We start from the raw sequence: 15,552 nt of genomic DNA, 5'->3' as shown, positions 1-15,552 counted from the left end.
CAAAGAGCCATAACAAAGCAACGGCCAAATTAACATCTTAACAGAGGAATCTGTGCTAGTCAGATATGTAGGGGGTACTTGGAGAACAAACAAGACCTTTTGCCACTTTGGGAAATCAGGGTGGAGAGGTGGCAGATTACCAATTTAGCTGAATCTCAAAAAGAAGTAGGAGTCAACCAGCCAGCAAATGAGAGTGAAGTATGTTACAGCAGAAGGAGCAGAACAAGTAAATATGCTACACTCCACTGGGCCGCAGCAGGCATGCAATGTGGTACAAACAGTTGAATGTTGTTGTGTTCAGTGGAAGGCAGAGAGAGCCAGAAGGAAAGTGCAGAGGGAAATGGGTAGGGCCAAGCCATGGAGAGCTTCCTAACAGGCTGTGACTCCACTTTTAAGTAATACTTGATCTAGAAGTTATAAAGCCTAAAATGTGCATTTTGTATCAGTGGTTCTCAACGAGAAACATTTGGTAATTCGTGCAGTATTGAGGTTGTTACAGTGACTTGAATTTATTGGGCAGAGCCAGGGTTGCTAAATGTCCTGTGTGTGTGGGTCTCATGTAAAGACGGTATATCTATAGTGTCCTCATTTAAATGTGAAACGCATTATCAGAATTTATTAACTTATTTCCAAGATTATGTATAGAAAATACATGTACAGAATTACCTTTTCAGCCAGGCTCAGTGGCTCAGCCTGTAATCCCGCGCCTTTGGGAGGCTGAGGTGAGTGGATTGCCTGAGCCCGCGGGTTCAAGACCCGCCTGGGCAGCGAGACCTCATCTCTTCGATAAATCAAAAAATCAGCCAGGCGTGAGAGCGCATGCCTGTAATTCTGGCTACTTGGAAGGCTGTGGTGGAAGGATTGCTGGAGCCCAGCAGGTCGAGGCTGCGGTGGCCGGGAGCAGCCACTGCACTCCAGTCTGGGCAACAGAGTGAGACTCCACTACTCAAAAAAAAAAAAAAAAAAAAAAGAATTACCTTTTCATATTTCTGTTGTTTTACATTTGGACAAAAAAATGAGAGCTCTAACGGAATAGAGGTGGGGGAAACACTGGCAGATAATTTGGAGTAAGATAATAATGGGTTGCAAAGTCTGTTGCATAAATAGCATTGACTGTCACAAGCACGGAAACAATCTTTGGATTTCTGATTTTATTTATTATGTTCAGAAGTTATTGAAATCATGGCTTGTTATTTCAGAAGCATTTCTGAAATTTATTGGGCACCTGCAGTATGTCAGGTTATATGCTGAATGTTAGAAGATTTAAAAAGCCAGATAAACTTGGTCTTTGCCCTCATAGAACTTCTGGTTCAGGGAACAAGCAAGACACTGTAATAGGTTCTATAGCCAGTATCAGCAAAGTGTGCTGATACTGTTATAACATCAAAGAGGCGGGGCACTGGGCAAGGCAGGAAAGAGAGGTCTGTTGTGGCAATCAGGACAGAATCAGTAAGGGTTAGGCAGACAGAGGGGGAGTGGGAGAGAAGATCCAAAGTAGAGGTTTTCTGTTGCTAGCTTGTGTAAAAGATAAACTGACAATAATTTTTTATCCCTTTACATTAATTTCCTTGTGTGTAAGCAACAGTGATAAATTCCTATGCATATCTTGAAATTGAATATGCATAAGAACCCCAGGGCATTGGATTTCTCTAAGGAGTGCAGAAAAGTCATCAGGATCACCTGGGAGGCTTTTTCAAACTCCACAAGCTTCCAGTTCTTTGCTTTTCCTTCTCTAGGTGCCCCATTGTTGGAATAACTATGCTAGCACACTTCTGTTACTTGATAATGACAACTGGAAGGGTTTTTCTGAAGGCAGAAAAAGGTTATGATCTACTTGGTGAACACCGTTCTTCAATAATGTCACCTAGTTTATTCTCTTTCCCTTACCAGCTTCTGATTGGCAAAAATATATAGCTGTGCTAAGACTGTTCTTTTTTCCTGTCTAGGTATCCCTGCTGGAATACCGAAAACGGAAACAAGAAGCCAAGGAAAATTCTGCTGGTGGGGGAGGTGACTCTGCACAGAGCAAAAGCAAGTCTGCAGGAGCTGGGCAAGGCAGCAGTAACTCTGTTTCTGACACTGGTGCCCATGGTGTGCAGGGATCCTCAGCCCGAACCCCATCTTCCCCTCACAAAAAATTCTCCCCATCTCATTCCTCTCTGTCCCATTTGGAGGCGGTAAGCCCATCAGATTCCAGAGGCACTTCTTCATCTCACTGCAGACCTCAAGAGAATATCAGCAGTAGATGGTAAGTTTGTATCTGATGCTTTGTAGTTGAACTCAGAAGGGAAGTATATATCTAGAATCATTCCCAATTTCACCTAAAACGTATGGGAACACTTTATCTGAGGGAGCTAGGCAACAGTGCCATCTGTCCTGTTTAGCTGATTTAATATTGTCAGCTGCAACTCAGCCTTACAGAAGTAAAGAATTACTAACAAGCCTGCAGAACAGCACTTTGGATGACATGTAGTTGTGGATGCAGATGAGCTATTTTATTTGGTGGGCACTAACACTGCCTATTTTGGTTTCTCATTTCTCATGAAAGGTAAGTCAAGAGTCCAGCCAAGTTCCACTTGAATTAACAGCAGATGTCTCTGTTCTACATAGCTAGCGATACAGAGTGATAAGACATTCTGAAAGGACTATCTGATTTAGGGGGACCACAGATTTAAAAATGAAAAATACCGGTTGGTAGCAAGTACTGAGTATAAAATTAGTGAAACAGAGACAGAAGCTTGGAGTTCAGGGATCTTGAACTGAAGAAATGAGTTTGGGAAAGAGGAGACATAGTTCGAATTATTAATGTCCATTAATCTGTGAAGCCTTTATTAAACTACTATTGTGTATCACACATAATTTTACAGAGAAAAAAATTTAACATTTCAAAATGAGGATTAAAGGAAATTGACATCTTCAATCCACTTTTTCCTTGATTTTATCTAAAAGTGTTCCTTTTCTTTTGTGCCCAAAACAGTTTGAGGCAGAAGAAAAACTTTATTTTAAATTGGTTCTGAAGAAAGTAATGTGTAAGAGGATATTTTAAGGAAATACATTGAACAGCTTTCTCGGGGCTTCATTTATTTCAGACACTTGACTCATGAGTTTTATGATTTAAACGTGTACCCTGTTGCCTTTATAGGATGGTTCCCACGTCAGTAGAACGACTCCGAGAAGGCGGGAGCATCCCCAAGGTTCTCCGAAGCAGTGTGAGGGCAGCCCAAAAGGGAGAGCCCTCCCCCACATGGGAGAGTAACATCACAGAGAAAGACTCAGGTGAGCCTGTGGCCTACTGTCAGCCAGGTTCAGGGACACATGAGGCAGGCTCTGCACAGTTCAAACCAAATGCTGGGATGAGGTGAGTCCGTTTCTGATACAGTTGGGCTCTGCCATATGCTAGATTCCAGTCCAGTCTTACCCTTTTGGGCTGCTACATTTGTGAGATCTAGCATTGCTTGCTCTCTGTCTGCTCTTTTTTCCCAAGGGATACCTTTCTGTAACTCTCATCTCTCCAAAGTCCTGGAAATCCACCTCGCTGAAGGATGAAGAGAAGGAAGGAGACAGGAATCAGATCAGGCATTTAAAACACAGCCCATAATTAACCACTCCTTTTGCCCTTCTGGCATGCTGCACTCATCCAATCTGTCACAAAGAGAGCAGCATGGGTTGGTGATGGCATTGGTGATTTGAATGAGCAGTGGCTGTTTCTCACTTACTCTAAGAAGCCAAGGTGATTTTTTTTTGTATTACCTTCCAGACCCTGCAGATGGAGAAGGTCCAGAGACATTGGGCTCAACACTCTCTAAAGGAGCAACTGTTTACAGCCCTTCCAGATATAGTTACCAGGTGAGATGAGATATTGCTGATCTCGACATAGGAGTGTGTTCTAGGTTCCAAATATCTTGTGATCCTGGCCTTCCTTTGCAGTTGAGATGCTGTCTTTGCATATATTTCAGCAGCCTTGGAAGTAAGTCATCACTTTTTCACCCTCAGGTAATAAATTATGCTGGAAAATAAAGAAAGTGATCAAAGACAGCTATTACTGCCTTTTTACTCTTAAAAATAACAAATGGTTAAAAAGATGAAGAAGAAAGAAAAAGGATATTATAAATATTCGCAAACCATTTAAGGGACTTGTTCACCTCCTTATGCTTTTCCTCCCAATTCTTTCTAGCTCCTGCAGTGTGATAGTCCACGGACAGAATCACAAAGCCTCCTTCAGCAGAGTTCCTCCCCCTTTAGAGGACATCCCACTCAATCTCCAGGATACAGTTATCGAACTACTGCACTGAGACCTGGAAATCCCCCCTCTCACGGTTCTTCAGAATCATCCCTCTCTTCCACATCCTATTCCAGCCCCGCCCACCCTGTGTCCACAGACTCGTTGGCCCCATTTGCGGGGACACCAGGGTATTATAGCAGCCAGCCACATTCTGGAAACAGCACTGGCAGCAATCTTCCAAGGAGGAGCTGCCCTTCTAGTGCTGCTAGCCCTACCCTGCAGGGACCCTCAGACTCGCCAACCTCAGACTCGGTTTCTCAGTCCAGCACAGGAACTCTGAGTTCCACCTCCTTTCCTCAGAACTCTAGGTCGTCATTGCCATCAGACTTACGGACTATCAGTCTGCCCACTGCTGGGCAGTCAGCTGCCTACCAGGCCTCCAGGGTATCTGCGGTTTCCAATTCACAGCACTACCCACACCGTGGGAGTGGGAGTGTGCACCAGTACCGACTCCAGCCGTTGCAAGGGTCAGGAGTCAAGACTCAGACAGGACTTTCCTAGGGCTTCTGGATTTGGGCAAACAGAACTGAATGAGCCCATAGCTGCTTCCTTCCAGCTGCCTCTGGAACCTAGGCCGAGCATATTGCTGGGGAAGGGGGGGTACACGGTGCCAGAGGATTGGGTCTGGTGGACAAGAAATAAGACTTGTGGTTGTGATTGGCCTCTGGCCTTGGAGAAAGATGTAAATCTTGTCTGAAGCAGAGACTATAAAGAAGTTTCTCCCTGCTGTGAAGGGTACATTGTTGACAAGCAAATGGTGTTTCGGTTAGTAATGGTTCTAAGTGCAATGAGTTGTGTTGAAGCCTCCGTCTCCCATCCTTGCCTGTAGCCTGTAGTCACTTGTGCAGTGAGGACATCTTTTTAAATTTAAAAAAAAGAAAAGTTGTTTTTTTTTTTTTTTTCAAAGGAAAAAATAAAAGAGCCAATCTCAAAGCCCCAAGCCATCTGAGTAATGTTAGGGTTTTGTGCACTTAAGGAAAAAGGTAGGTATGTAAGTCTTCACCCTAAGACAACCATTCCAAAAGCAGGTATATGGCCAAGGTTTGTCCACCAAGAATACGCCCTACTTTTGTCTTAAAAAATCACCGAGAAATAGGAAGGGATAGTAAAGCTTGGAACATGCTCTGACTGAGGGATGCCTGGCTCTTTGAAGAAGAGCTCATGGTCAGCTCTTGATTATTCAGGAGCAAGTTAGTTGAGTAGACTGTCTGAGCCCCCAGCTGTTACCATCCCACTCCCCCTTCGCAAGCTATTCCACAGCTCAGTGACCCATGAAGTAAGTAGACAAAGAAAAGAGGAATGAGAAGTGAGATAGGCCAATTGCATTGCTATTTATCAGCCTTTGGCAATAAATTTGATTTGGAAGGATACCACGTGGTTTGGGAATGCTTTGAATTTTATTGATCTGCTCCCAATTAATCAGGGGTTGACGATCCTATTAGTAGGACCGCCTCCATGATTGGGGAGCATGCACTCGTGACTGCAGGGTAAGAGTGGGAAGATAGGTTTGTGGAGTGGCACCGACAGGACTGTGATTGTGTGTGGGCCTGCCCCACGTTTCTTTAGGGGATGCTTCTGTGAGAGTGGGCCCAGTGAGAGAGTTACCAAGCCACCCACACCCCTAACACTGTTCTGGATGAAAGATGAGAACAGACTGGCTTCTCCCCATCAGTGCATTGTGCCTGTTGTACACCCCTGGAGGAGCCCTGGAGCCAGCCCAGGTGGGGTACACAATCTTTTTAAATTCCATACGGTTGCCAGCTTATTTCTTTCACTTGTTTACTGTAATATCTGGCGTGTTTTTATTTATCTAATTTTGTATTCAGTTATAACCATGGTAGGGGTAGTGAATATACGACAGGTGTAATCCCTGGTGCTGCAGTGGACCTTCTTTTCTTTTGGACAAGATAATACTGTGAGTCTCCCGCCTTCCCTCTAATTTGTCTTCTCCTTTTTTTCCCTCTAGCCTCTTGCATCCCCTTCTTTTCTACTCTGTCCTACAACTATCATATGCACAGTCTTCTCTCTTTTGTGTGTGACTGTTACAAAATTTCACTTTTCAAAATGGAAATCAGGTGTTTGCTCAAATGAGGGGAGATTTTTTTTTTTTTTAATGCTGAGACCTCAGCAGAGTACTTTTCTTTTTGTTATTTCCCCCACAAACCCATCAGTCTGGGAGAGCGTTGGGAGTGGAAATCATGTTGCCTGGGATGCTGGTTTCTTTGTATATTATATAAAACGTATGTAAATGTCTCTCCATTTGGGCTGGGGTTTGCATTCTCCTCTTGGCTGTTAACCAAGGGGAGAGGCCAGCAGGCAGGCGGCCCTCACCCTGCCTGGCACGTGCAGAGACCCCAGCCACTCTGTGTGGGCAGGGTGCTGTCAAGACCAGACCTCTGGGGGGGGGTGGGGGGGTGGGGGGAACTCTTGGAAGGAAAGAAGTATCACTTCTTTCTCAAGTGGAGTGTTTACACCTTGCTGTAACATTTGAACTTTCACAAGAGATGTAATAATTTTGATAATAAAATTCTTAACCATAATAATCATTAAGTTGAGAAATTCTTTGTCCAATTCTGTGACCTTACCTTGCCTGGTTTTCCTAATACTACCTTTACCTAAAGAGAGCAAAATGGCCAGGCATGGTGGCTCACACCTGTAATCCCAACACTTTGGGAAGCTGAGGCAAGAGGATTGCCTGAGCCCAGGAGTTCAAGACCAGCAGCCTGGGCAACATGGCAAGACCTCATCTCTACAATAAATCAAAAAGTTAGCCAGATGTGGTAGCACACACCTGTAGTCCCAGCTACTTGGAAGGCTGAGGCAGAAGGACTGCCTGAGCCCAGCAGGTTGAGGCCGCAGCAGCCATGATTGTGCCATTATTGCACTCTAGCCTAGGCCACAGAGAGACTCCAAGTCAAAAAAAAAAAGCAAAATGGACCTACGTTCAGAAGAATGCTCATAGTGGAGTTGTTTTGTCCGTAATGGGGTCAAGTTTTTTGTGTTTTTTTTTTTGAGTTGGAGTCACTCTGTCACCCAGGCTGGATGGAGTGCAGTGGCACGCTCACGGTCACGACAGCCTCAACCTGCTGGGCTCAGAACTAGAGGTGCGTGCCACCACACCCAGCTAATTTTTTGATTTATTGTGGAGATGAGGTCTTGCTAAGTTGCCCAGGCTGGTCTCAAACCCCTGGGCTCGGGCAATCCTCTCACCTTGGCCTCCCAAAGTGCTGGATAAAATGCGTGAGCCCCTGCACCTGACCCTGGGGCCAGAATATTGATTAATATTCCTTCTGTCTTTTATGATTGAGATCAGGTCACTGTTACAGCAAATCTGCAGCAATGGAACGTGAGTGTTAAAAACTGCCTTGGCTGGTTTCAATGGCTCAGCCTGTAAATCCCAGCACTTTGGGAGGCCAAGACGAGAGGATTGCCTGAGCCCAGGGGCTTGAGACCAGCCCGGGCAACATGGTGAGACCTAATTTAAAAATTAGCCGGGTTTGGTAGCACGTACCTGTTGTTCCGGCTACTTGCAAGGCTGAAGCGGAAGGATTGCCAGAGCCCAGCAGGTCGATGCTGGGGTGACCATGAGTGTGCCACTGCACTCTAGCCTGGGCAACAAGTGAGACTCTAACTTAAAAAAAACTGCCTTGAACTGAATTGTTGTTCCTGGCCTTGTCCTCATTCATTCAGTAACTATTTATTGGCCTTTTTTTCTTCAGAAACAATACCAGGCATATGTGGATTAATAAGGAGTTAATCTCCTGGGATTTACATTTTAGTGGGGGAGAGACCTAAACTGATAAATAATTTCAAATAATCATTGCCGTGTTAATTGTTTAATAACAGACATGTGACAGGTGATTGAAAGGGCCACTCTAAGCCGGGCTCGGTGGCTCAGCCTGTAATTCCGCGCCTTTGGGAGGCTGAGGTGAGTGGATTGCCTGAGTCTGCGGGTTCGAGACCCGCCTGGGCAGCGAGACCTCATCTCTACAATAAATCAAAAAAATCAGCCAGGCGCAGTAGTGCATGCCTGTAATTCCGGCTACTCGGAAGGCTAAGGCGGAAGGATTGCCGGAGCCCAACAGGTCGAGGCTGCGGTGGCCGGGAGCAGCCACTGCACTCCAGTCTGGGCAACCGAGTGAGACTCCAACTCAAAAATAAAAAATAAAAATAAAAAAAATAACTCTAGATTATTGGTCAGGAAGAGTCTCTGAGGAATTGACATTTAAGCTGCGGTGTCAGTAATGAGGCAGTTCTGGAGTGATATGAGTGAAGACCATTCCTGGGTAGTGCAAACTCTGGTAGCAATAGCTTGATTGGGTTGTAGTGAATGAGCGGGACCAGGAGAGGGGTTAGAAGATTATGTAAGAGGAAGAAAGGAGTCAGGTTATATAGAACAGGAGGTCTGGAAACTCTTTCTGTGAAGGGCCAGATAGTAAATATTTAGGTTTTGCAAGCTAACTTAACTATTCAACCCTTATGTTGTCGTACAAAAGCCATGGATAGGATGTAGCTGTGTTCCAGTAACACTTTACAGAAACACATGACAAGTTGGATTTGACCTTCAGGCTGTAGTTTTCTGATCTAGAGCCTTGCAGGTATGATTTAAAGAATCTGTATTCTATTAGTACACTGTGGAAGTCATTGCAGAATTATAGCTGAGAAGTGACATGGTATAATTTATGCTTGCTTGGTTGGGTGGTTTTAAAAAATAAATCTATTTTGATCCTCTTGGATAGTATAGCAGTTGTTCAGGCAGGAAATCATGCAACGGTGGCTTCTATTAAGATGGTAATAATGGAAATAAAGAAAAGTAGTTGGAATCAGAATATATTTTGCAAGTACACAGCAGGACTCGCCAATGAATTGGATTTGCAATATCGTATTCTAACATTTGACAAATATTTACTGAGTAATTATTGGACTGCATTATGCTAAACATAAGGAATGCAGAGATAAAGAAGATGCTATTACTTTAAGGAGGTTAGAAAGTTACTTTAAGGAGGTTGGAAACATAACAAAATGCTTGTCTTAAAAGATGCCTCCAAAATGCCCTAGGAATACCTAGGTAACCTACCATCAGCAACAACATAATTCTGCCTGGGGTAGTAGGAGAATAGTGTGCATGGCCCTCTCTAAAAAAAGTTGTTCCCTGTACAGCATCTTATATGGTCTCATTCTGTGAAGAATGCAAGACATTAAAGATGAAAAATTAGGACCCAGTACAGGGCTTCTGATAATAAGACTGGTTTCTGCCAGAATTGGAAGGTTCTATTCCAAGTCATTTACTGAACACCTGCTGGGAGCTAGGATGTGTCTTTTGGGTACTTTGATGTTGATAAAAAATAAGCTGAACAATATTAAAGACGTAAGCCAGTACAACAGTGGCACTTATCATTTTACAGTTTCCTGTGCTCTTCCATTTATGTCATCTGTTATCTCATTCACAAATGTATAAGGTAAGTATTCCCATTTTATAGTTGTTTAAATTTGAAGTTCAGGAGATACAACTCATTCAAGATTTCTCTCTTCCAAGTGGCAGACCCAAACTGACAGTTATAGAGACATCTTAGAGAAAGAAAAGCACAGGCATTGAAGGAGAGAGTTGTTGTTCCTTATAACATTTACCTGCCCTATACATTTAAAAAAAACTAACAGGGATTCTGAAATCATAATTTTGGCTATTTCTTAAATTCCCCCTTAAAGCACACAGAAGAACAGTCATGATAGCAAAACTGGAAAACTTGAACAACTTTACAAAACTAGCTATCCCCAGGAGCCCCAAAACAAAAAGTGGGTAGAGATGAACCACCAATAGCCAAGAGGCCTCCATAGTATCACAGTCTGTTCCAGAGGAAGCGGTGGCACATCTGGTGGATCTCAGAACTCCAGAATAACAAGTACTCACTTGAAAGGTCAGCAAGCCAATTTGAGAACAGCCTCTGAAACTGGGAGCACTTTGCAATGAGTACAAAGGATACTTGAATTGGACTGAAGGAACGAAAGCATTCTAGACCTATTAAACTTAATTCTAACCTGAAGTGCCTATACAGGACAGCACTCCACAATGAAACTACTTATAGAATCCAAATTGAGCAGGACACTCAAAAAGGAATGGGAGGGAGAGTGGGGGGGAATTAAATTAAGCATTGTGACAAAAAAAAAACTTGTTCTTTAACTCCCAAGAGAAAAAGTGTCCATATTTCAAAGTTTTACAAACATATCAAAAAAGAATACAAAAGAATACATTTATGTCTCCAAAGTACAGAATCACTAATTCCATATAAAAATAGGTGATCAAAAAAATCATCCCAAAAAGTTACAACAAAAAAATAAGGAGAATAACATCCTTGCAGACTGTAAACGCATGCCAAAAGGCATGCAGATACTGTAAAACATTAAAAACCAGCAAATATCTCAAAAAATTAGGCCTATAGCTACTTAGCAGTAAGAACTAGTAACTTTCCTGCTGAGGTCAGGAACAAGATGAGGATCACCCTTCTCATCACTCCTTTTCACTACTGTAATAGAAGTCTCAGCTGACACAATAAGACAAGAAAAAGGAACTAAGAGGGATTAACTCCCTCCCCGCAACCTTCTCCCCTCAAAACTTCTGGAACTTCTGGAATTGATTTTTGATACAAAAATCAATATACAAAAGCTAATTGCTAATTGTTTTCAAATAAGCTGAAATTTAAATTAGCAGTACCATTTAAATTAGCCTCAAAAAATGAAACACTTAGGGGTACAATTTGAACTGTCAAGCAGTCCTCCTGCCTAAGCCTCCTAAAGTGCTGAGATTACAGGTGCAAGCCACCACACCCAGCCTACTTACATCTAACAAAATACTTACAAGACCTATATGCAGAAAACTATAACACTGAAATCAAACCACAACTAAATAAATTGAGATGTTCATAGACTTAATTTTGTTAACATGCCAGTTCTAAATTTGATCTATAGATTCAATATTGTCCCAGTCAGGATACCAGCAAGTTATTTTGTGGATAGCAAAATGATTTTAAAGCCAGGCGCAGTGACTCATGCCTGTGATCCCAACACTTTGGGAGGCATGAGTGAGAGAATTGCCTGAGCCCAGGGGTTCAAGACCAGCCTGGACAACTTGGCAAGACCACATCTCTACAACAAATGTTTTTTTTTAATTTTTTTTAATGGTGGCATGTGCCTGTAGTTGCAGCTACTTGGAAGGCTGAGGCAGAAGGATCACCTGAGCCCAGCAGGTTGAGGAGGCTGTGGTAGCCATGAGCAGTCCACTGTACTCTAACCTGAGCAACAGTGAGAGACTCCAACTCAAAAAAACCAAAACAGTCTATAAAAGTTTTGGTTTTTGGTTTTGGGGGGTTTTTTTGAGTTGGAGTCTCACTCCGTCGCCCAGACTGGAGTACAGTGGCCGCTCCCTGCCACCGCAGCCTCGACCTGCTGGGCTCTGGTGATCCTTCCGCCTCCAAGTAGCTGGAGCTACAGGCGCGCGCTACCACGCCTGGTTCATTTTTTATTTATTGTAGAGGGTGATGAGGTCTCGCCAAGTTGTCCAGGCGGGTCTTGAACCCGCGGGCTCAGGCAATCTACTCACCTCAGCCTCCCAAAGTGCGGGATTACAGGCTGAGCCACTGAGTCCAAATATCTATAAAGTTTTAAACCAACTCTGAAACTAATTAACATCCACTTAACTATAGTATGGTACTCATTACTCATTAGCAAGAGAAGAGGCAAATAGATCATTGGAACAGAGTAAAGAGTGCAGAAATAGTCCCATACAGATATAGTCAATATGATCTTTGGCAAAGGAACAAAACAAAGGAGAAGAAAGAGTCTTCCATAAGTGGTGCCAGAATAACTAAACATCCACATGCAAAGAACAAAAAAATGGCCACTGCACTCCAGTGTGGACGACAGAGTGAGACTCCAACTCAAAAAAAAAAAAAAAAAATGAATCTAGGCTGGGTGTAGTGGCTCAGACCTGTAATGCCAACATTTTGGGAGGCCGAGGCAGGATTGCTTGTGCCTAGGAGTTCAAGACCAGCCTAGGCAACAAGGCGAGACCTTGTCTTTTTTTTTTTTTTCCCCAGTTGGAGTCTCTTTTTAAAAAAAAAGAAAAGAAAAAGGCCAGGTGCAGTGGCTCATGCCTATAATCCCAACACTTTGGGAGGCCGAGTTGAAGGGATTGCCTGAGCCCACGGGTTTGAGACCACCTTCGCCAACTTGGCGAGACCTCATATCTACAGTAAAAAAAAAATTAGCCAGGTGTGGTGGTGCGTGCCTGTAGTTCCAGCTACTTGGAAGGCTGAGGTGGAAGGATCACCTGAGCCCAGCAGGTTGAGGCTGCGGTGGTCATGAGCATGCCACTGCACTCCAGCCTGGGAGAGAGAATGAGCGACTCCGACTCAAAAAAAAAAAAAACCAAACTACTGTAAGTCCCCTGCATATAAACTGGTTCCATTCCGATAGTATGTTTGGAAATCCAATTTGTTCTTAAGTCCAACGAAGTTGGCCTAGGCACCTAACTAACACAATCAGCTGTATAGTACCAGCTACATCACCACTGCTTTTACGCTTGCTTCTGGACGTCCTGAACTTGAAATAAAGATATTGTACTACTGTACTCTCTGCAGTACTGTAAAGTACACAGGAGCACAACAACTTGTAGAGGATGCACGCATGTGACAAAGTATGCCAGACGTGAATTAACTATGTGATTGGATATGTGAACGCACATTTGCATCTTCGAAAGTCTGCAACTTGAAGGTTTGTATGTAGGGGACTTACTGTATCATAACTATAAAGTGTGAGCCTCATGGTAAACACACAGCAAAAACCAATTGTAGATGCACAAAAGATAAAGAAAAACTTCCACTATAGAAAATCATCTCATCACAAAGGAAGACAGCAAGAAACAAAGGATCTGTAAAACAACAAAATGGCAACAGTAAGTCTTTGCCTACCAATAATTACCTTGAATGTAAGTGTACTGAATTCTCCAGTCAAGACAGAATGACTAAACGGATAAAAAGAAAAACCAGCTATATGCTGCCTACTAGAGAGTCACTTCAACTTTAAGGACACATCAAGTGAAGAGATGGAAAAATATTTCTTACAAATGGAAACCAAGCTGGGCTCAGTGACTCATCCCTGTAATCCCAACACCTCAGGAGGCTGAGGCAGGAGAATTGCTTGAGCCCAGGAGTTCAAAACCAGCCTGGGCAACATAGCGAGACCTTGTCTCTACAAAAAAAAAAAATCAAAAAAATTAGCCAGGTGTGGTGTATACTATAGTCCCAGCTACTCGGGAGGCTGAGGCAGGAGAATCACCTGAACCCAGGAGGTAGAGGCTGCAGTGAGCCACTGCACTCCAGCTTGGGTGAGAGTGAGGCCCTGACTTAAAAAACAAAAAAACAAATGGAAGCCAAGAGCACAGGGGCATCAATACTAATGTCAGACAAACTACCTCAGCTATGAAGAGACAATATGTAAAGATATCATTATATAATAAAGAGACCATCATGAGCTTAAAACAATTGTAAATGTGTACCCAACATCAGAGCATCTAAATACAAAAGCAAATATTAGTAGATTTGAGGCCAGGCATGGTGGCTCACACTTGTAATCCCAGCACTTTGGGAGGTAGAGGCAAGAGGATTGCCTGAGATAGGGTTCGAGACTAGCCTGGGCAACTTGGCGAGACCTTGTTTTTACAGTAAATCAGAAAGTTAGCCAGCATGGTGGTGCACGCCTATGGTTCCAGCTACTTGGAAGGCTGAGGTGGAAGGATCGCCTGAGCCCAGCAGGTTGAGTCTGCAGTGGCTGTGAGCGTGCCACTGCACTCCAGCCTGGGCAACAGAATGAGACTCCAACTCAAAAAAAAAAAAAAAAAAAATTAATATGAAGGGCTTCTCCCCTCAGCAGTATTGTCAGGCAGCAATACAATCAGTAGATTTCAGTGCCCCACTTATGACAATAAATAGATCATCCAGATAGAAAATCAGTAAGGAAACACTGGACTTGTACTATACTTTAGACCTAACAGAACATTCCATCCTACAGCAGCTAAATACACATTCTTCTCAAGCACAGAGAACATTCTCCAGAATAGGTTACATTGTAGACAACAAAAGGAGTCACAAATTTGGGAAGATTGAAGTCATATCAAATATTTTTTCCCAACCACAATGTTAGGAAACTAGAAATCAATAACAAGGAAAACTAAAATTCACAAATATGTGAAAATAAACATGCCCCTGAATAACCAGTGGGTCATGGAGGAAATCAAACAGGGAATTAAAATATATCTTGAGATAAACATGGAGTACCAAGGCTTAGTGTGATACAGCAAAAGTAATTCTAAAGAAGTTTAACCATTTACATGAAGAAAAAAAAGGGACGATCTCAGCTACACAACTTAACTTTACATCTCAGTGAACTAGTGGACGAAAAACAAATTAAGCCCAAAGTAAGTAGAAGAAAGGAAATAAATATGAGAAGAGGCCTGATGCGGTGGTTCACACCTGTAATACCAACATTTTGGATAGCCAAGGCTAAAGGATCACTTGAGGCTAGGAATTCAAGACCAGCCTGGTCAACATAACAAGACTATCTCTACAAAAAGAGAGGCCAGGCACGGTGGCTCAAGCCTGTAATCCCAGCACTTTGGTAGGCCGAGGTGAGAGGATTGCCTGAGACCAACCTGGGCAACTTGGTGAGACCTCATCTCTACAATAAGAATAAAAAAATTAGCCGGGTGTGATAGTGCGTGCCTATAGTTCCCACTACTTGGAAGGCTGAAGTGGAAGGATTGCCTGAGCCCAGTGGGTTGACACTGGGGTGACTTTGAGCATGCCACTGCTCTCCAGCCTGGGCGACAGAGTGACTCCAACTCAAAAAAAAAAAAGGGAGAGAGAATAGGTGAAATAGACTAGAAAAACAAGGATTGATGAAGCTAAGAGTTTTTTGTTGTTGTTTTTTAAAATTAATTGAGTCCTTTATTAACATGTGGGTTAGGAGCAGGCAAAACGCCAGAAAAACTCTTTGACAAACTAGTGCAGTTTGTGACAAGCTTTTATAGGTGAAATTTGCAGTGTTGGCTACATAGCAACTTAGTGACCATAGCAACCATTAACTACTTGGCAACCAAAATGGGAACTTTTGATTGTTAGGGAGTTTTGATTAATTTCTTTTTTTTTTTTTTGGTCAAATTGTTTTCTTTTAAAAAAAAAACATTTTTGGCCGGGCTCGGTGGCTCAGCCTGTAATCCC

The 15,552-nt window shown here is 43.0% G+C and overlaps 1 protein-coding gene across 1 annotated transcript in view; it reads left to right on the top strand.

Moving 5' to 3' along the window:
- Positions 1-6,841, top strand: part of SETD5 (SET domain containing 5) — an 85,940-nt gene extending 79,099 nt beyond the window's left edge. The window contains exons 23-26 of the mRNA XM_021718390.1: positions 1,947-2,248; positions 3,143-3,276; positions 3,758-3,846; positions 4,175-6,841. Coding sequence (XP_021574065.1) covers positions 1,947-2,248; positions 3,143-3,276; positions 3,758-3,846; positions 4,175-4,783 — 1,134 coding nt within the window. The 3' untranslated portion in view covers positions 4,784-6,841. The remainder of the gene's footprint in view (positions 1-1,946; positions 2,249-3,142; positions 3,277-3,757; positions 3,847-4,174) is intronic.
- Positions 6,842-15,552: the final 8,711 nt, after the last annotated feature.

This window comes from Carlito syrichta, unplaced genomic scaffold (assembly GCF_000164805.1).
Source record: "Carlito syrichta isolate Samal-C Ts95f unplaced genomic scaffold, Tarsius_syrichta-2.0.1 Scaffold312152, whole genome shotgun sequence".
NCBI classification, from domain to species: Eukaryota; Metazoa; Chordata; class Mammalia; order Primates; family Tarsiidae; genus Carlito; species Carlito syrichta.
Note: the sequence above shows the minus strand (reverse complement) of the source record. Positions and strands in the feature narration are given on the sequence as shown.